The 22652-nt window shown below is 39.0% G+C and overlaps 2 protein-coding genes across 2 annotated transcripts; one reads left to right on the forward strand and one right to left on the reverse strand.

Moving 5' to 3' along the window:
- The first annotated feature begins 13821 nt into the window (after window positions 1–13821).
- LOC107819939 (glycosyltransferase BC10-like) lies at window positions 13822–17396 on the forward strand. Its single transcript, XM_016646130.2, has 2 exons — window positions 13822–15052; window positions 16589–17396. Exons 1-2 carry the CDS (start codon window positions 14528–14530, stop codon window positions 17225–17227), a joined length of 1164 nt encoding a protein of 387 aa, XP_016501616.1. The 5' UTR covers window positions 13822–14527; the 3' UTR covers window positions 17228–17396.
- A 247-nt stretch (window positions 17397–17643) lies between these two features.
- On the reverse strand, window positions 17644–22567 carry LOC107819938 (IAA-amino acid hydrolase ILR1-like 4). Its single transcript, XM_016646129.2, has 5 exons — window positions 21961–22567; window positions 21372–21497; window positions 20397–20711; window positions 18624–18752; window positions 17644–18353 (listed from the first exon to the last, which is right to left on the reverse strand). Exons 1-5 carry the CDS (start codon window positions 22303–22305, stop codon window positions 17943–17945), a joined length of 1326 nt encoding a protein of 441 aa, XP_016501615.1. The 5' UTR covers window positions 22306–22567; the 3' UTR covers window positions 17644–17942.
- Window positions 22568–22652: the final 85 nt, after the last annotated feature.

Raw genomic sequence — 22652 nt, forward strand, 5'->3', positions numbered from 1 at the left:
ACTTCTACTGGGACAACATTCATGCCACCCTCTTCTTCTGGTCCACTTATTTCTGCTAGACTGTTAGTGCCATTACCAGTGCCGGCCTCATCTACTTATCCTCAGACTCCACTGTGAGTCTCCCAAACATTGGCGAGTCTCAACAACTGGATGCAGGCAGGTACTACAAAGCTGGACGATATATCCAGTGTTGTTGCAGCACAGTCCTCAGCCCCAGTAGAGCCACAGGTACCTCCGTCAGTGGAGGAAAAATTGAAGAAGATTCTGGAGAACTAGAAGACCATTGTTGATACTCTGGCGACGCATGGGAAAGTCATTAAAGATTTGAGCAAACAAGTCAAGAAGATGCGTAGATCCCAGGCATCAAAGAAGTTGGTAGAGAAGCTGAGCAAAGAGGTTGAAAGGATTGCATTTGCCGAAGATCTTCCATTGGACTTCCTTATGGAGCAGATATTCCCAGCAGCACCAGCAGATGCACCAGAGGCAGCAGTCGGCCAGTCTGAGGAGCCGGTTGCGACTGCACACACTGCGGAGGAGATGATACAGATGCTCAGCAACCCTATTGTCCCTCAGCCAGGAGATGATGACATACAGTTGGAGGACACAGATGGTGCTGATGATCCTATGCAGACTGAGACCACATAGGGAGTTCTCTTAACTCTCTACCCTTTCCCTATTCTTATTTTTGTTAAGCATTGAGGACAATGCTTATTTTCATTTGGGGGGTGGTCTATTTTGATTATTTAACTTTGACATTTGACATTTGGGCTGTAATAACTCTGATACTATTTTTTTCTTTCGTCTTTATTTTCCTTTGGTATGTATATATTCTTCCCATTTGATGTAGATATTCATTTTCCTTATGTATATACTCATTTTACATCGGTTTGTATATTCATCTATCTCGCTTTCCGTAGTTTATTTCATAGCTTCTTTAGTTTGTTTTTCCTTAGTAGTATAACTTCTTATTTACGTTTTGTGTGAACAATAAGCCTTTGATTTTCTTAATGCCATGGTTCTTTCCAAAGGTAAATTTTGTGTGAATCGGGTGGCTCTTCCCAATGATGGATGGCGTGACAACCTTCTTAAGGGATTGAGTATGTTTTCTTTTATGTTTTGACAAAATAGAGTAGTAATGAATAAAAGTGTCTCGGGCATGCTTCACTTGGTACCAACACATTTACCTCTGACCTTATGGTTAAAAACAAAGTTGTTGGCATAAAATAGCTCTAGTTGTGACCTTTAAACTCTTGTGTTGACTCAAACAGTCATCGAGTGGTTCAGTTGAGCCATTTGTGATTCTAAATCTTAGCTAGGGTTATTGTGGGCCCTCGACTCCATTCTCTTTAGCAATCCAGCAGTGTGAGAGGTGAGATATTGAATTGCAAGTCCAAATTTCCGTGCCAATAGTCTAGAACTTGCCCCGAGTGTTTTTCTAAGCAAAATTCTAAGTGTAACTTGGCTTGAGAAATGATTGTGGGCTCTCCTTGATCCAATTTGAAATTGAAATCTTCCATAGCCTACTAATGTGATATACCTAGTCAACCCCTTTGAGCTGAAGCCTTTGTCTTTCAATAACCAAGTTACAAGCCTTTATCCGTTCTGAAATGACCCTTTCTTGGCACCCAATCTTTCCTTAGCATTCTTGAGAAACAATTGGTAAAAATATAAGTTTTGGGGAGAGACGAGCAGTTTGCAGTGATAAAAGGTACAAAGAAGAGAAAGAAATGAAGAAAAGGGAAGGCAAAAAGAAAAGAAAGAAAGAACAAAAAGAAAAATGACAAAAAGAAAGTGAATAAAGTGAAGAGTTGAAGGGAATTCAAAAGAAAATAAGGATAAAAGGCTGAAGTAAATAAAAAAGGAGAAGAATGAATGTCATGATCAAGAAATAGCGACGTTACGTCTCTCTAGTTCCCCCGAGGAAGAAGAAAATGACTCAAAAAGTCGAGAAAGTATGAGCTGAAAAGAGAAAATAGAGTGCTTAAGGAAAGATGAAACCATTATATTCCAGCAAATCCTACCTTGGTCTAAAAGCCTTCATTACATCCCGCAAAAGTCTTACATAATTTCAAGTTGAGTGAGCTTACATTAGTGGTGATTTACATGAGGGGCAAGCTTATGGTACTTAGAGCCGGACTTGTGGCATTCATTTGAGAGAGATGAGCGAACTTTTCACAATCCTTGTATCGAGTGTTGCATTCTAAAGTGAGATGTGCTAATGGAGAGTAGAGGAGGAGGAGTTTAGGATCCACAATGACCTACGCAAAAGAATGAGCTTCCTTGATGAATAGAGTTAACTCTTGATGCTCTAATGTCACATTAGAAAATCATTGCATTGTTGATAATTCATATGTGTTGTGGGTAATTGTTGGTCCCAATTGATGTGTGATTGATTCACTTTAAGCCAGCTGAAATATCTCTTTTTTCTAGTGGAGGTGGGAATTGCCTAATTTGCTTGAGGACAAGCAAAAGCTTAAGTTTGGAGGAGTTGATAAGTAGGGATTTTGACCGATTATTTGCTCTCTTTTACTTGCGAATTAGCTCAAAAATGATTAAAGGCATTCCCAAAAACTAACAAAATATGCTTACTTGCAGGAATATTGGGATATGAGCCAAAGAAGTCAAAATCAACTCATAAAGGAGTCAAAAGTGAACAAGAACCAAAACAGGGCAAAAAGGCCACCAGCAGTGCGGTCCGCACAATTCTAGTGCGGCCGCAGAGAGGAGATTCAGAGAATGGTATTTGGGCAAGATGAAGGAGTGTGGACCCCACCAAAATTGTGCGGCCGCAGAATATCAAATGCGGCCGAACTCACTATTATGCGGTCCGCAGGATTGAAGAATCAGAAAGTTGGATTCAAGTTCAAAATCAAGGAGTGCGGACCACATCATTTTTATGCGGTCGCACAAACAGAAGCGCGACGCACTTGTTTTTATGCGGACCGCAGAAGCCCCAAAGTTCCAAGCCCAAAATTTCAAGAATGCGGACCGCACGATAATTGTGCGGCCGCAGAAGCTCAATATGCGGACCGCACCAGAATTATGCGATCGCACAACCCCCGCAGGGGCAATTTTGTCAGATATTTTCAGCTTAGTATAAATAGCACTTTTTGTCATTTTTAGGTTAAGTTGAGTTTTCAGAAGTGCACCTAGTCCGTTTTCTTTGCTATTTTGAGGATTTTTGTACTAGATTAACATTTATATATTAGATTTTCTTTCCCTAATCAATTAATATGCATTCTATCTTAATTTCTTCTTTAAATTTTGTACTTTTCATGAGTAGCTAAATCTTTAGCTAGGGTTGTAACCCAACCCTAGTGTGGGTATTTGATGGGTGTTTAATTTAGGGCTTCTTTTTGATTGGGTTAGTGATATTTAGCCTTGTTCATGATTGAACCCTAGAATCAATGGTTGCAAACATTACTTCATGCCTATTTGACTTAGCCTCTACTTGAGAAAGAGAGACTAAGTCTAGGAAAACTTGGCTAACAAGAAATTGGGGTGAACTCGAGAAATCGATAACCCCAATTAAAGGGTTAACCCTAGAACTAGTAATACCCGACTTGAGCTAATATCACTTGTATTGTGCAAATACCCAATTGGACTTGAGAAAGCCAAATTGGGCAAAATCACTCAAACTACCGAGAGGTATAGAGTGAGTACCGGGATGTGATTGCTACATCACGACTCCAACTAATCAATTTTACCCTGGAGTTTACAACCCATTAGATAACCACCTAGGTAGAAGTCACGACCCTAGTCCCTTTTAATCATTTGAAAAACTCAAAATCAAAAATATTGTCCTTAGTTTTATACTTGCAAACAATAGAGTAAAGTAGAAGTAGAACACCAATCAAATTTGTGGAAGTGTAATTGGAGCCAAAACTTGAAATTAACTTAGATTTACACCTAATCCCATATTCTAACTCCCTGTGGAATCGATCCCGGCCTTCGTTGGGTTTATTATTTCATCGACCGCCTCACTACTTAACTGTGGTGTGGGTTTGGCCGAGATCACAGGGTACCCCCAGTAGATGGGGCCCAGTCTGAGGCCTAAGGCGAGACCTCTACTCAGCCATTACCGGCTCCTACACCACCTGAGGAGATTCCTAGGGATACCGCACATCCAGTTCTCCCTCCACTTCCATCAGATCTGGACTTGAGGAGTACGGTGCATTTGCTGACACAGTTGGTAGCTACCCAGAAACAGGCTTGGGCATCAACTAGTGCAGGATCTTCTAAGGGGTATGAGAGTTCAAGGGTCTGAGAGTTTATTGCTTTGAGTCCCCCAGAGTTCACGGGGACAGATTAGAGGGAGGACCCGCAGGATTTCATAGATCAGCTTCACAGGATCTTTCGGGTTATGCATGCCACGGAGAAAGAGGCAGTTGAGCTAGCAGCTTTTCGACTCCGGGATATAGCCATCCTTTGGTAGGAGGGATGGGAGAGGTCCAGGAGACGTGATGCACCTCCAACTGTTTGGGAGAATGTTTCAGATGCCTTCCTTGACCAGTACTTACGACGGGAGATCCGAGAAGCTCGAGTCGATCAGTTTCTAGCCCTCAAGTAGGGAAATTTCGAGAGTATAGTCTCTGTTTTGACTCATTGGCCAGATATACACCATCCATAGTTGCTACTCTGTGGGACAGGATCCATAGGTTTATAGTAGGGTTGGCCCTAGAGTTGACTGAAGCATGTGCCACCACTGCATTGCAGGGTAGTATGGATATCTCTCGGATTCTAGCATTCACCCAGAATATAGAAAGGGGTAGGCGTTGGCAGAAGAGTACAGAGGGGACTGAGCAAGGGAAGCGTAAGTGGATGAGATTTGCCAGGCCTCAAGAGCAGTCTCAGGGTAGTTATAGGCCCCAGTACTTCGGACGGCCACCTAGGCCTCTGCCACCTCAGTTACAGGGTTACAGGTATGACCGCTATACTCAGTCAGGACCAGGTGAGAACTTACGGGCGTCGGGTTTGCAGCGACAACGAGGTTCAGGGCATTCATGGTCATTTTTGCTGCGGTGTGACATCTGTGGTAGAGGACACTTGGGCTAATGCCGAGCAGGTTCTGATACTTGTTATACATGTGGGCGTCCGGGGCATATGATGCGAGATTGCCCAAATAGAGTCTGGGGGTATGGCACAACCAACAAGTTCAGCAACATGATCATCTGTGTCTGTGCATCCTTTAGGGCGCGAGTCTTAGTCTTCGGCTGGTAGAGGTCGAGACAGAGGTAGAGGTACCAGTTCAGGTGGTAACCATAACAGTATCTATGCTTTAGTAGGTCGACAGGACCATGAGTCTTCACTAGACGTTGTGACAGGTATATTGACCATTTGCTCTCATGATGCTTATGCCCTGATAGACCCAGGATCTACTTTATTGTATATTACCCATTTATCGCGGGGAAGTTTGGTATAGTGCCTGAAATACTAAGTGATCCTCTTGCGGTATCTACACCTGGCGGAGAACCGATTATTACTAGACGGGTTTATCGAGGTTGTACGGTGACAGTTTGTAGTCGTCAGACCTCAGTTGACCTAGTTGAGCTAGAGATGATGGATTTTGATGCTATCATGGGCATGGACTAGTTGGCAACTTGCTATGTCACAGTTGATTGCCGAGCAAAGGTAGCTATATTTCATTTTCCGGGTGAGCCTGTCCTTGAATGGGTAGGTAATACAACGACACCAAAAGGTAGGTTTATTTCATATCTGAAGGCGAGGAAAATGATCACAAAAGGTTGCATTTATCATATTGTGCGAGTTAAAGATGCAGATGTTGAGATACCTACACTTTAATCTATTCCAGCAGTCAAAGAGTACGCAAATGTGTTTCCAGATGAGCTTCCAGGTATTCCTCCAGAGCGAGAGATTGATTTTAGCATCGATTTGCTTCCGGGAACTCATCCAATATCCATCCCTCCGTATAGAATGGCACCTGCCGAATTGAAGGAGTTGAATGAGCAGTTAAAAGATTTGCTGGAGAAAGGTTTCATCAGACCTAGTACCTCACCTTGGGGTGCACCAGTACTGTTTGTGCGGAAGAAAGACGGCTCGCTGAGGATGTGTATCGATTATAGGCAGCTGAACAAGGTAACCATTAAGAATAAGTATCCACTTCTAAAGATCGATGACTTATTTGATCAGTTGCAGGGGCCTAGATGCTTTTCAAAGATAGATTTGAGGTCGGGGTACCACCAGGTCAGAGTTTGGGAGAAAAATATTCCGAAGACAGCCTTCAGGACCCGATATGGCCACTTTGAGTTCCTTGTCATGTCCTTTGGGTTGACGAATACACCCGCCGTATTTATGGACTTGAAGAATAGCCTATTCCAGCCATTTTTAGATATGTTCGTGATAGTATTTATTGATGATATTATGGTTTATTCACGTTCAGAGGAGAAGCATGCGAACCACCTGCGAGCGGTACTCCAAACCCTCCGTGATCGTAAGTTGTATGCTAAGTTTTCTAAATGTGAGTTCTGATTGAAGTCTGTAGCATTCTTGGGGCATATTGCATCCGATGAAGGTATAAAGGTAGACACTCAGAAGATTGAGGCCGTGAAATCCTGGCCTAGACCTACCACTTCGACAGAGGTTTCGTAGCTTTCTAGGCTTAGCAGGCTACTATCGGAGGTTCGTAGAGGGTTTTTCTTCCCTTTCGGCACCATTGACGAAGCTAGCTCAGAAAGCAACTAAGTTTTAATGGACAGAGTCTTGCGAGTGGAGTTTCCAAGAGCTTAAGAACAGGTTGACCTCAACGCTAGTTCTAACACTTCCAGAGGATTCAGAGGGTTATGTCGTGTATTGTGATGCCTCAGGTGTCGGGTTAGGATGTGTCCTGATGCAACATGTGAAGGTAATTGCGTATGCTTCAAGGCAGTTGAGGAAGCACGAGAGGAATTATCCGACCCATGACCTCAAGTTAGTTGCGGTTGTCCATGCACTTAAGATATGGCGACATTATTTATATGGTGTTCGTGTTGATGTATTTACAGATCATAAAAGCCTGCAATATATCTTCAAACAAAAAGAATTGAATTTGCGATAGAGGCGATGGCTAGAGTTATTGAAAGATTATGATGGTAACATTCTCTACCATCCCGGGAAAGATAATGTTGTAGCAGATGCCTTAAGTCGCCAATCTATGGGTAGCTTAGCACATATAGAGGCTGAGAAAAGAGAATTAGCTAGAGAGATTCATCAATTGGCTTGTTTGGGGGTTCAGTTAGTAGATTCTGACGATGCTGGAGTTGTACTCCAAAATACTACAAAATCATCTCTCATAGCTAAAGTCAAGGAAAGGCAATACGAGGACCCAAATTTGGTCGAGTTGAGAGAGCGAGTTCCGCACCAGAAGAAGCCGTTGTTAGATCTCAAGGAAGATGGGGTTATTATATACAGGAGTCGTTTGTGTGTCCCAGATATAGCGGGGCTACAAGACGGGATTATGTCAGAGGCACATTATTCGTGGTACTCCATTCATCCTGGGTCGACGAAGATGTATCATGACATTAAGGATATGTACTGGTGGAATGATATGAAGAAGAACATTGTTGAGTTTGTCACCCAGTGTCCTAGTTGCCAGCAAGTGAAGGTAGAGCACCAGAAGCCCAAAGGGCTAATGCAGACTATAGAGATCCCGACGTGGAAATAGGAGGCGATAAACATGGACTTTGTCATGGGTTTGACTTGTTCTCATCGTAAGTTCGATTCTATATGGGTGATAGTCGATAGGCTCACGAAATTAGCCCATTTCCTACCGGTCAGATCTACATATACAACCGAAGATTATGCAAAGTTATATATTAAGGAGATAATGCGGCTACACTGAGTACCAATATCTATTATATCTGACCGTGAGGCCCAGTTTACAACACATTTCTGGAGGTAATTTCAGAGAGATCTAGGGACTCAGGTGAATCTCAGCACAACTTTTCATCCACATACTGATGGACAAGCCGAGGGCATAATTCAGACGCTCGAGGATATGTTACGAGCATGTGTGTTGGATTTTAAAAGAAGTTGGGATGAACATCTACCTCTTATCGAGTTTGCATATAATAACAGTTACCACTCCGGTATCCAGATGACTCCGTACGAGGCTTTGTATGGGCATAAGTGCAGATCTCCTATAGGGTGGTTTGATTTTTGAGAATATGGGTTATATTGGCCAGACTTGATTCAGCAGGACATAGAGAAGGTAAAGCTTATCCAGGAGCGACTGTTGACAGCCCAAAGTCGTCAGAAGTCATATTCTGACGTACGGCGACGAGACTTAGAGTTCAGGGTTGATGACTGGGTATTCTTAAAGGTGTCGCCTGTGAAGGGTGTAATGAGGTTTGGCAAGAAAGGAAAGCTTAGCCCACGGTATATTGGGCCTTATAGGATTATTCGGAGAGTGGGACAAGTAGCTTATGAGTTAGAATTGTCCTCGGAATTGGAGTCTGTCCATCCGGTTTTTCACGTATCTATGCTACGGAAGTGCATTGGCGATTCTACCCGAGTGGTGCCCACTGATGATGTACAGATTACGGATGACTTGTCATACGAGGAAGTTCCAGTTGCCATCCTAGACCGACAAATCCGCAAGTTACGAAATAAGGAGGTAGCCTTCGTGAAGGTTTTATGGAGAAACAAGAATGTGGAAGAGATGACGTGGGAAGCGGAGGAAGAAATAAAGTCTAAATACCCCCACCTATTTCAAACTTAAGATATGGCTTGAGATGGGATACATCAGCACAACTCTATTCAGGCAAGTAGGTCATCAGGTAAGCTCTTATTTTTGACTTTCAGTATTTATGATTGACGGCCGTGTGGGGCCAAGTGTTGCTATTTATAGACATTGGCCATATGTGGCATATATAGAATATTTTTTGGTTGCGGGTAGGTTGGTTTTAGTCTAGTGTATGAAGGAGACTCTAGCAAAATTTTCCAAAGTCTCTAAGAGTAAACATTCGAGGATGAATGTTCCCAAGTGGTGAATGATGTTACACCCTATATTTTCGTACGTAAAAGTGCATCGTAAGCAAACTAATGTAGGACCAAAAATGAGATCATCTTTGAAAGTATATAAAGTAAGTTAATCATATTACCTCGGAGGTTACAAATATTGAAGATCATGAACAACAAGTACAAAGAGGGTTGGAAGGTTCAGAAGCTAAAGGAATTGAAGAAAATAATATTTCGTCGAAAGTCAACAAGTTGGGAATATTATAACATATACCTTCAGGGTGAGACTAGATTGCTTAACATGATAAGGAGTTTATGTTATGAGTTATGTTAGTCGTATGATAGTCGTGTGTTATGTTTTGAAGTCAAGCGAGTTGTGGAATAAAAGTCGAGAAAAGTCATCACAAGTTACGTTCATAAGTTTTACTGAAGTTTGGGTCAAATGTAACTGCGATTTTCTCCCAATATACTTAGATTTACGGGGTGTTCCACCTATCAAATTGAAGATCTATGAGTCTATTTTCTAAATCATTAAACCGTTTATCAATATGACATTGGAGTAGAGATATATATGCATTTTTACGAGATTGCGCAAGGTGCTAGGTTACAAGTAGGTGTGTCACCTACTTGCTTAAATGAGAGTCCGAAAATAGGCCAGTTCAGGTCGTCCAAAAAGACATATTAAAATCCTATTTCGTTTATATAATACGCTGATAAGAGGGCACAATAACCAGACTTAAACCCCTGCAAATATCCTCCCAAAAATTACACACAAACCCTAATTGAATTTCTCTCCTTTTCAAGTTCTAGTTGAAGGTAAAACCTAGAATTTGAAGAACCAAGATATGAGCTGAGTTATTCAACAAATAAGTTAATTTTACTGCTCTCTTTTATCCAATTTTTCTGCTGGCGATGTATGGAAAGTCGTTCTATAATTGTAAGAACTCACGGGACGGTGATAAGAAGCCGTGAGTTCGAGTTATTCACTTGTAGCGGAATGTTTTGTGTTGATGTTGGATTGCGTGTTTTATTACTATTTTATGGAGTTTTGGAGGAGGAAGTATATGGATAAACACCACATAAATGCAGGGTGGTGGGCTAGTCATTCGTCGTAATATTTTTGGGTTGTTTGACACTACTACGGTGGTCGTTTTATGTATGAAGAGATTGCGGTGTATTGGGCTATTTTGTGGTGTATATAAGGTTGGAAAATAATGTATATATATTTATATTGTTGTGTTCTTGTGTTGTTGGTGTTATCTTGAATTTGGAGGAAGTAAGGATTATAGGGGAAGATGCTGTCCGTTTTAATACAAAATAAGCTTGGCGTTCGTTGTGCGATAGTTGTACCTTTCGTAACTTAATGATACTATTATTATCGTTATTGTAGATTAAAGTGCGAAGAGGCGAGTTCAACTTAGTTATTGGAAAGATTGTGATAAGGTATGTTAAGGCTAAATCTTTCTTCATTTTGGCATGATCCCGTAACTACATGAGTTTGATAACGAGGCATAAAGAGAAGTTTGTATTCCTGAACTTATGTACATTATTCTAGTCTCATAAGTTACAGTATTCTCCCTTATCGAGACTTTATATTCGGTTAAGTATTGTCTTCTTCCAGTCAAGAGAGCAGAGGGTCTATATATATATATATATATATATATATATATATATATATATATATATATATACAGTATTACAGTATTTTCACCACCATCAAGCTATAATCGATGGGCAGGCCCCTATTGGGCAACCTCTGATCAGATGGTAAGTTATATACCGAGCCTATTGTGGCCGAGCGCCTATGAGCGAGCCTAGAATGGCCGAGATACCTATCCGAGTACGGTCGAGCGCCTATGAGCGAGCCTACTACGGCCGAGCAGTTACACGTACCGAGCCTTATAGGGCCGGACATTTATTTTACTTACTATATTGAGAAAGTTGAGTGAGTATCAACAGGTAAGTACATCTCCAGATCATCTTTGACTCCCAGTTACATTCAGTTATTATATTATCAGTTTAGTTTCAGCTTTCAGTTATTTTATTGCCTTACATACTCGGTACATTATTTCTTTTTAACGTCCCTTTTCTGGGGACGCTGCATTTCATGTGTGCAGGTTCAGATAGACAGACGGGTAGACCTCCTCAGTAGGTGTTGCCCGAGTTCAGCTTAATCGGTAAGCTCCACATCCTTCGGAGTTGTCGGGTCTAGGGTTTTGTGTACATATTGTGTATATATGTTATGGGTAAGTCGGGGCCCTGTTCCGATCACAGTACATCCATCTGTAGAGGCTTATAGACATATCCTGTCAGTTAGTGCATCATGTTGGGCTTGTAGGCTTTGTATGTATATTTTGTTGGTTTGTGAGCTGTAGTAGTTATGACGGCCTTGTCGGCCCAGCTTTATATTAATGTTTAGTCAAAGCTAGTTTTCGTTTTGTTTTATATTTTGCTTTGCAAATTGTCTTGCAATGTGGCCCCATGGCCAAAGTATGACATTGTATGTTCAGCGTCCCTCAGTCGCAAGTTGGTACGCTAGGTTTAGTGAGGCACCGGGTGCTGGTCTCGCCTCCAGGTTCGGGGCGTGACACTTACTTATGGGCTGACATAATTGGTAATTTTTCTTAATCATACCATACTCGATAAGTTGATATTTACACCGAATTACATTAATTTATGGGCTTTTTTCACTTTTAGCTTGCGCCAGAAACTATTTACAGTCGGTAGTCGAAAAAGTGTATAAATTTATATAATTTTTGTATACAACACACATAATGAATATATATACAAAACATATACATTTTTCGGCTATTATTTTGAGAGCGATTATACAATTTTATTTTTCCTTAATTTAATTTATCAATGATTAAGTGATTATATGCATAGAATTAAGTTTATTATGCATACATATATATACATGATAAAGGTGCACGTGAAATAGAAGTATCATATACTCCTAGACGGTTCATCATTCCAAATTATATTTAGCCTATAACTCAAAACTCAACCACCTATATGCAGGAAAATAAAAATAAACGTAGAAAAGTATTTTTTATTTTTTGTTTCTTCTACTAATTTCATGTACAAAAAGATGAAAATAAACCAATTTGTAACGTCATTAATACGGAGGTAAAAAAATTTTATTTCTATGTTGTGGTCGACATGATGGATATAAAACTTCTCCACCGGCTTTTCACCCATCCTTGAAATCAATAATAATAAGTTGTCTTTCTCAGTATTGAAATAATTAGCAATTATATATGTGACTCGATTCAGGTAAAGTAGGCGCTAGCTTTCTGAATCAGGACATGATTATTAAACATATAGAAATGAAAGAAGAATATATGTGAAAGCGCCCCTGATGTCAAACTTCCATTGCCAAACGTAATAGGCCATAAGCTAGTCTTTCGATTGGCTTGGTTAATTAGTAGAAATTTAGGTTTTGAAATAGTTTATGTAAACTAATTCTAGGTTAGAGTTTTGTTCGAATACCGTTTTGAAAATATGTTTCTGAAAAACATATTTTTTTAAACTTAGCTTTGGTTGTTTTAGTTTGTGAAGATATTTCATTTTAACTTATAAACATAAATAAATAAATATAGTGGTCAATGAAGTGACAGGAGAATCATAGACTTAGGGGCAGAAGGGTGTTTTACTTTTTTTTTATGTGTATATAGTAAATATTGAATCATCTTAATTTATTCGCAGGTTATATCTTTATATTTTGAATTTCTTAACTAAAAATTATGGTTTCGCCATTGAGTAAAGTTATCCAATCATGTATTTATGGAAGATAGTAGTGTATACGGTAAAATCGGTTAGTCCTTCATACGAACTGGTTGAAATGGTAATGCATTGGATCGGAGAAGCGTCTTCATAATATCAGGTTGAGGTCCGAAGTCAGGTCACCAAGCTTCGAGCCCTAGGGACCGATCAATGTCGAGTTCGATATCATTATCAGGCTCTAATCCAAATCAAACTATTATGCAAAGTGAAGTTATCGAGCTTATGAGGCAGAGACCGACCAACACTGACTCCGAATCAATACAAGGATCCGAGTCAGAATCGAGCTCGAGTCAAGATCGAGAGCTCGAGTCGAAACCAAGCTCGAGTCAATATCGAGCTCATAGACAAGAGCCGTTGCAATCCCACTAGAGGAGAGAATCCTGACAGGAATTATGGAAAAGTTGATTTATCATGGGTCTCCCACTATGTATTTTTAATTATATCTAAAGTAGAATCCCTCCACTATAAAGGGGATGGTTATTATTTCTGTAAGGACCAAGTTTTGCATACATTGTAACTGAGATATCATACACTCTTATATTGAAGAGTTATCCTTTTTTTTTAGCTTGATAAATTGATTCATCTTGCTTAATCTATAAATCATATTCTTTCCAACTTTGCTTATTTTTCATTCTCTATATTCAACATTCGATATTTCTATTCTTTCTTACGATTTGTGTCAAGTTATACCACATACCCTTAGAACTACGTACAAATTTAACTTTATCCGTTTTTCGGGTAAACAAATAGATTCGACAGAATAAGTCGATGTATACACAAACTGACTTAACGCCACAATAAAAAAAATATTATTGTTTGAATAACTACTCTTGTGATTGTAATATGCTGCTGATAGGAAATTGGATTACACTTTAAGTCGCAAAAAAAGAACAAATGGAAAGAATGGTATTCGAGAAAATGATTGAAAAGTTCAATCCTCGACCCTCGGATCTGAAGAAAATTAAAAGACAAAAACCAAAAAGAAAGGAGACAAAGTGACGTGAGGATACTGTATTTTATTTCATGTGTTTTATTGGTGAAAGGAACCAAGCTAGCAAAATAAATGCTCATTACAATGTAAAAACACAGAGACAAAATCCAACTACGCAAACATCTAGGTTCGTCCACCAACAATAAAAAAACATACAACTACATTGCTCTACTTTCCCCTTTCTCCCTCTCTCTCACATCAAAATACTCCTTTCAGTTTCCCAATGAAGACAACTTCAATGTATTAGAAAACCCTTTTAATTTCTCCTCATAAAAACTTTATTTCCACGTTTGGCCAAAGATGTCATCAACAAGCTAAAGCTACACAACAGATTTGGTGTGAGTGAGAAAACAAGATTCTGTTTTATTCTTCAAACTCAGACCTCTTTTTGGTCTCTGGATTCTTCATAAATTTGGCTCCTTCAATCACGCCCATACTCTCTCATTTATTAATCCCAATAACAAAATTTGCTCAATATTCATTTCAGCTTTAACTTTCTTCCTCCAACTCCATGATATCTGTTTCATCATTTCTTGCCTAAGTGAATCACTTGCCAAATCTTGAGATCTCATTTTCTTGATCCGGGGTTAAAATTTTATAGCTAAAAATCCTTGCTTTTCGCAGTAAAATTTTGTGAACCACATACCATCGTGAATCTGTAATGATAGTTATTATTCTCTGTAACACTCTCTTTGGATATATCTGTAATAGAAAGCTCAAAATAGCAATTTGGGATTAAGAATATCTGATTTTTTCCTTCAATTATTGTACTTGAAAGTATTGGTAGAATTGGAAATGAAGTCAAGAGTAGGGAGTCACGGGTCATTAGAGGAGGGTAAAGACACTGGTGGTGCTAGGGTGGTAACTCAGTATAAGCCTTTACCATTAAGATTACTTCAATTTCTATTGCTATTTTTGGGTCTTGGTATTGTATTTTCATTTGTTAGTATGTATATGGTTCGGTATTCAGTAGTTCAGAATGTAATCCCTATGGTACAATCAAGATTTCAGCCCTGTATTCAACAACTTAGTTTAGAGAGTTGGATTAGACCTCCCTCGAACCTATTGCATTCGATGAATGATAGTCAGTTGTTTTGGCGAGCTTCTATTGTTCCCCAAATCAAAGATTACCCTTTTAATAGAACGCGCAAGATCGCCTTCATGTTCTTGACCAGAGGGCCTCTGCCTTTAGCGCCTTTGTGGGAGAGGTTTCTCAAGGGGAATGATGAGCTTTTTTCAATCTACATTCATTCCTTGCCATCATACATACCTGATTTCCCACCTTCATCGGTTTTTCATGGCAGGCAAATTCCTAGTAAGGTAAATTGAGCTTCTTCTTTTCCTTTTCATTATACATTATGCTTGAATTTGTTCTTTCCATTATGTGTAAAAATCTAACCTTGCAATAGCTGCCACCTTAGACCTGCTCTACCCAATCTGTGTTATTATCACTTTGGCATTCTTATGAGTGTATCTGGTAAGCCCAAGTCTTGGTCTACCATAATATTTCTGTGTTTTATGCCCCTTTCGGACTTGGTTGTTGAAGCAGATATCGCATAGGATTTCAACTGTTTGAATGCTAATGTTGGTCTGCCATTGTGCTGGGACTCGTTACAGCTAAACTGTTGTGTATTATTTTCTTTGTAGCTTCTTTTAAGACCTTTGGAGTCATGCTGCAGAAACATTTTACGGTTTAACCAGAAAGTTCAGCAATAGCGAGTGATACATTTTGTTCAAAAGACAATTGGCATATTTGAACATAATTATGGAGATTCATAGTTGGTGGTCTTTTTCTTCTTTAATGTTTATGGTTACAGGATTCCTTAAGTTGTCCAAAGGTAGGAGTAGGACTGGGGGAAAATGTGTTCTTTCTTGTAGCTCATCATGTTCTGGCCCTTGTATGCCTAGGTTATATGTTACTTCCACGGTGTTGTATGTGAGGCAATATCTAGATCGCTGAAAGTTACTTGTTAGTTGTTGCAGCAAAATCATTAAGTTGCATGTTTATCTGCTTGGTTCTCTTGTTACATAAGTTGGCCCATAGACGTGTTCATCTAGAGGGTTTCTGAATATTTGTGACAGCTAGTGACGCCATGTAAACCTTCTAAACCCCTTTTATCATTTGAAACACTTATTTTTGTTGTTGGAACTAGTAAACTGTGAAATGTTATCAGGGAATCTTCTCCATGTTAGGAAGTTTGTACCACAACATTTGCTTAATGTATGCCAGGAATTACTGCAGCACGTACTTTAATACAAATGTTCTGGTATATTTCCAACACTTAATCTAATAAAGAAAGATCTTGCTACGGTAGTTCACTGAATTGTAATGCGTGATATATTAAGTTGAGACTTTTGGAGCAACATTTTATGGACAGCTGAGATGGATTTCTCAAATATCGTAGTGAAAATCTGTTTCTGCTATTCTGGGTAGTGAAGTATGCTTAGATGATATTATACATTAACCACTTTCTACTAACATTCCACTGTCTATATCAGACACTGGTTGAAGTATTTCCTTAGGGGAAGAGAAGGCCATTTATGAAGGATTATTTCCTTCGATAAATCTGTAAGGAATAGTTTCATATATATGTCCATGATGGATGATGCATATTTGTTAGTTTAAAAAATTATATGCGCTATTTTGGTGACCGAAGGATGAAGCTCGCTGGTAATCCTTCTTGCAGATGTGTCTGCAAAAAATGTTTGTACACCTCTTGCTAGTACATTTTGCTGCAACTAAGCAGTCTATGAGCCTAAATCTTGGTGAACATTTGGTATACGAGAAGTAGGAATGTCAAGACCAGTATTGAAATGATTGATCAGTGTCATAATTCTGTTGCTTCTTTTGTGTAGGTGGCAGAGTGGGGAAGAATGAGTATGTGTGATGCTGAAAGACGGCTTCTTGCTAATGCACTGCTTGATATCTCCAACGAATGGTTTGTCCTCCTATCCGAGGCATGCATTCCTCTCCATAACTTCAAAGCTGTATATCACTACATATCAAGATCCAGGTATAGCTTTATGGGTGCAGTAGATGAACCTGGACCTTATGGAAGAGGACGTTACAATACGAATATGACACCTGAAGTTAACCTCACTGAATGGCGTAAAGGATCCCAGTGGTTTGAAGTCAACAGGAAACTAGCTGTTGATATTGTTAAAGATGAGGTTTACTACCCTAAGTTTGAGCAGTTCTGCAGACCAGCATGTTACGTGGACGAGCACTATTTCCCTACTATGTTGACCATAGAATCACCTCGCCTCCTGGCAAACCGGACTCTCACTTGGGTGGACTGGTCCAGAGGTGGTGCTCATCCTGCTACATTTGGGAAGGCCGATATTACTGATCAATTTTTCAAGAAAATTTCTGATAGCCCGCTCTGTATATACAATAACCAGCCGACTTCACTTTGTTTCCTTTTTGCCAGAAAATTTGCTCCTAGTGCTTTGGATCCTTTGTTAGAACATTCAGCCAAGTTTTTGGGCTTCTAGAATTATAAGCGATTTGTAGCTAATTACATGCTATGATCAGTTGAGTTCCATACTAGCTAATTAGATGCATCAGTATATACAATGCTGATAACATCTCCTATGTGATGTTGTATCACGTTGCTTTTTATTTTGAGACAATGAAAGGAGAAATGCAGATTCATATAGACAACCCCAACTTGTTTGAGATTGAGTCGTAGTCGTTGTTTTCTCAAAAATCAAATTTACTAGTTACTAGTTACTACTCTTGGTAATACTCTGTGAACAAACTGACTTGAAGTGTCAGTCACAACTCAGGCACCGCGCCACAATGACTCTCCAATACCATCCGTACAGTGAAAACTCAACGTAACTGTTGATTCAAAGAACGAGTCCACGGTACATGCTCCACGGTACATGCATAGCAAAAGAATATAAAATTTTAGAAGAAAAGAACAAGAGATGTAAATTACTAACAAAATCTACATTGGAAGTGTCTGAAATTGGAATTACAGACGAGAACTGAAGGTTGTTCGCTGACTTCCAACTTGATACAGTTATTTGAATATGTTTAAAGAGAAAAGGAACGAAAACAATTGTTGCATAAACATTGACCTTTCTAACTATACCGAACTCATTCCAGATATACAGTTTAAGCTAGACAGGCCGGTTCTAGCAATACATAAAAATGAACAAGTGGATATATTTAGGTGCGCATTGTCTACGAAAGTGTAGCACCTTACAATTCATCGTGGTGATCATTTATACTTGACGAAGGAACTTGTGGTTGTGCTTCGAGAAGATATCTGATAGCCAAAGATGCTTGAAGTGCAGCACCGATAGGAAGTGCTTCTTCGTTGATTTTAAAATAAGGTGAATGGACTGAAACAAGTTTTTCATTTGTTTCATCCTGCATTCCGAGTAGGTAGAAGTAACCAGGAATAACCTCTTGGTAAAACGCAAAATCCTCCGATCCCATTAGTGGTTCCATGTCTTTTACATGATCGTTACCAAGCATATCACCTGCAACTCTCTGGAAGTGTTTGTGCAAGTTTTTATCGTTCACGGTTGGAGGGAAGAAGGGTTTTTCTTTTGTTAAAAAATCCACAGTTGCATTGCATCTCTGTACAGCAGCTTGCCCAACAATAACCTATGTGAGAGGAGAATTAGTGTCTCTATAATGAAGAAAGCATGGATAAACAGAATGAGAATGTAGAAGCCGAACAAATCAAGGAAACAAGACAATTTGCAACATATTTGCCATTATAGCATCTAAAAAAAGGTAAAGAATGTCGAGACACCAAAGCACAAGGTGGGCTTTGCAGTAGGATGAGCTGCAATTTCATTCCATATGCAGCATATAAAATGAGATAACTAAAACCCTGATTAAATAAAGTGAATTGCGAAGAATTGTTCCTACCTCCTCAATTCGCTGCCTAAGCTGCTGAAAGCTCTCCTTTGAAAAGGCCCGAAAAGTGCCACCGATGGTAACAGAGTCTGGAATAACGTTAAATGCACCACCTCCTTGGAATTTAGCAACTGTGACTACCTGCAAATCATACTCTATGTCAAATAAAATAAAATGACTAAGTGGAAAATGAGAACCATCTGTTGAGGTATGCCAATCCTTATTTTAAGGATAAAGTTTCTAAAAGCATCAGCAATACAGTAAATTCACCACAGTCACTTTTTCAGCTGCAGAATGGGGTTTGTCTCCCAATCAGGCTATAGTCAAATATAAACCCAGTAAGAGCGCTAGTCATTGTACATTCTCAGTGAGAGAGAGTTCAAAAGTTTTAGATATTCCTCCCATAGCATCATTTGATCGGATACGACTTTTTATCTTAAAACAGAAATCAGAAAGGGGAGAAGAAATCTTCACTTACTACCAATAATTACGAAAGTTGAGTTTTTTTAAGGAAAGAAGAGCTTTTGACCTTCAAACTTCAAATAATCTTAAACTAATTCCTCCATCTTTAAATATATCTCCATTTCGCGTGAACTCGGGATGCCTTGTGCACCAGGATGCCCTCTAATAAAAAAGATAACTTTTTTGGCTCCGCTTTCCACTTTCCATACAAAAGAACAGGGATTCGACTCTTTAGTTTCAAAACAGGAACTAGAACAGGAAGAGAAAACTTCACCTACTTCAGATAAATTCCAAAGTAGAGCTCCGTTAAGGAAGGAAGAGACTATGACCCCCAAATAAATAAATAAAAAGATTCCTCTCACGTTGAATATATTTCCATTTTTCATTTTCTATCTGAAAAGAATAATAAATTCTTTGGCTCTGGCTGCAGGCAGCAGCCCGCCTCCTGATAGTTCCATCTCCATCCAAAAGAAGAAGAAGAAGCTTTCTGTCGCTTCAGTGATCAAACAGAAGATCTGAGCTTAATTGGCTAGGCTCATCGGTCCAAGATTTATGCATGACTTTATCAAATATAGGACTCTCAATGGATTTCCCTCGAGAAATGTCCTCAGCACCACTGTCAGAATCTAGTTGATATCCAAAATATAACACTTTTGAGTCCATGAAGTTTATGGTGAATCTAAAGATGTTATTTAGGACATTTTCAAATTATTCCGTTTAAGCATTTTCATAAAGTTCTCCACTTTATAAAGGCCATCATCAGAATAGAATATGCATATTGTGATTCAAAGCAAGGGAGCCAAGGAGAGGGCTGCATTAGGTGATTGAGTAACTTCTGACGGGTTGCTTCTGATTTAGACATTGAACTCTCTTAGAGGCTCGAAACACGAGATTTTGAAGTTAATTTCACTTTTGTTTGACTAAGTAGTCACTAGATACAGGGAGATTAATGTTGTCCAAAAAAATCGGTATGGTTAAATATTCAGTGTCTGCAAACAAAGAGGTCTATTACCTCTTTGGAGACCATAGGGTCATTGGAAATGTTTAAGATTAATATCACGTTTTCCAGATTCAGAGCAAGGATAAAGTCACTTGTCTAGTTCACTCAAGCACATAGTAATTTGTATCTTGTTTGCAATTCATGGTTCTTTTGCTGGACAAACAATTCCAGATCAAGTAATGAAATCATGACAATTGCTCTGTATTTGCCATGGGTAGTTGGACACTGCAACAAGTTCTATTACAAAAACCATTTAGAATTTTTCTCGTGGTACAGTGAGGTCTATCCCTTGGGGAAGGGGGAGTGGATGGGGAGAAAGATACCTGAGAATCCAGAGGATCAGCCTCTCGGGAAACAAGATGCTGTAAGCTGACAATTACATTTGATGCTGCAAGAATTGGGTCTATCGAATGCTGTGGAATAGCGGCATGACCCCCTTTTCCACTTATTACAGCTTCGAAAAAACCACTTCCAGCCAAAAAAGGTCCAGGCCTTGAAGAAACTTTACCCAAAGGAAACTGGGGATTGACATGCAGACCAAATATTGCTTCTATGTTTTCTAGTGCTCCAGCATCTATCATTTTTTTGGCCCCACCACCTCCCTCCTCTGCTGGTTGAAAAACAAGAGCAACTGTTCCCTGTGAAAAATATTAACCCGAGGAAATATCAGCTTCCAGAAGAGTATATATGACAAACAAAGAACTGATGTTGTACGCCCTGAGGATTGGGATATGGATTCATTAAGAAAGATTCAGGATATGGTATTTGCTAATGGTAGTCAGGTGTAAGAGCATGGTTAACATTTCCACAAATTGAAGTATATTAAAAAGCTTACAAGATTCTCTACAATATTTCCTTAGCAGGTCAATAGAACTTCTTGCATCATTTTAAATGCTTTGCGGAGCTAATCAAAGTTTAATATTAAGTCGGAAGCGATCTTGATTACCCACCAACTAGAATTACAATTCCAAGCTACCGTCTTATTTGGAGAAGGTACACCAGATTCTGCTAACTCCTACTCTATTGTAAGGTAGTTTTTTTCCGGCACTTACTTTCAGGACCTGCTTCCCTGGGCCCAACCCCTTTTCAATCCTCAGAAAATCAAAATGAACGCAAAATAAAGCCTGTATTTCTCCAATCAATTAAATTGGCCATAAAACTAATCCAGCAAACCAGCACAGATGCCAAACAATTAAAGTTCATTCATTCAATGGATAAAATGCAAATTGAGAAATGGGCAAAAGTCAAATCTTGAGCAAATAAAATGAAATGTGTTACTCCTAATACAAGAATCAAACCTTCAAAATGTCTGGATGTTCTTGAAGAATCTTTGCAGCACCAAGAAGCATTGCAACATGAGCATCATGGCCACATGCATGCATTTTCCCAGCGTTTTTACTTTTGTGCGCCCAGTCCACCATTTCCTGTTAAAATTAAGGTGTATTAACTAAGAGTTTAAGTTTTATGCACTTACGGTGTAAAAGATATTTACACAATCAAGTCACTTATTAGGTAATTACAATTAAATCTCTTGATAAATGCTACTTGGTAATCTGGTAAAAAATGGTGAGTGGCGTGCTATCACAGGTTAAAATTCATTGATAGTGTAAAAAAATCTTTACAATGTCAGTTATATAACTAAAATCCATTAACTAATTGCTTTTGCCAAAATAGAAGACAGGATAGATGAATCTCTCCTTGCTTAAAATCATATTCAACATTGCTATTGCCTATTTTGTGAATTCTAATCAGTATATCAGTACAAAGAACACAACTTTTACATCAAAATCCAAGAGGACAATCAGAATTTAATAAAATCCAGTAGCATTTAAAGAGAAGTAATCAGTTTCACGTATATCAAAGTACAGAAAAGATTTGATTTTGAACCTGCATAGGGAGAGCATCCATATCAGCTCTAATTGCAACAAAAGGGGGTTTTCCTGAACCAATAAAACCAACAACACCAGTAGTAGCAAAAGGGTATTTGTATGAAATCCCCAACTTATCCAATTCTTCCCTTATAAGCTTACTGGTCTCAAATTCTTCATATCCCAGCTCTGGATTCTCATGTATCCTTCTCCTCACCCCCACAATCCAATCAAAAACCTCAGCCTTCTTTGCAAAATTGAGAAAATTAATAGGAATTTCTGATAATGAAGAGTCTGACCAAATGGGTATGGCAAAAAATGAAACAAAAATCAAAATCAAGAAAACCCATCTGGAGAAATCCATTTGGGCAAAAAAAAACTTTTTTTCAAAGAAAACTACAGAAAGAGTGAAGAGAAAGGGAGTGGAAAATATAGAGGAGTAGGGGAAGAAAGGGCAATGTCAACTGTGGTCTTGTACAATTAAACTAGGTGGAGAACGAGGAAAATATGGGAAAATAGATTTAAAGTTCCAAAATAAGACGACTGCTATTAAAATAAATTGAGTTATTTGTCATCTTCATTCGCCACAATTGATGAGCACTGAAGAGTGAAAAGATGCCTCCAGTAGTTTTCAGTCTACAGCCGACTTCACGTGCTTAATCATAAGGAAAAATGAACTGTTCTCAAAATAATAAAAAATTATATAAATTT

This window comes from Nicotiana tabacum, chromosome 4 (assembly GCF_000715075.1).
Source record: "Nicotiana tabacum cultivar K326 chromosome 4, ASM71507v2, whole genome shotgun sequence".
Taxonomy (NCBI): Eukaryota; Viridiplantae; Streptophyta; class Magnoliopsida; order Solanales; family Solanaceae; genus Nicotiana; species Nicotiana tabacum.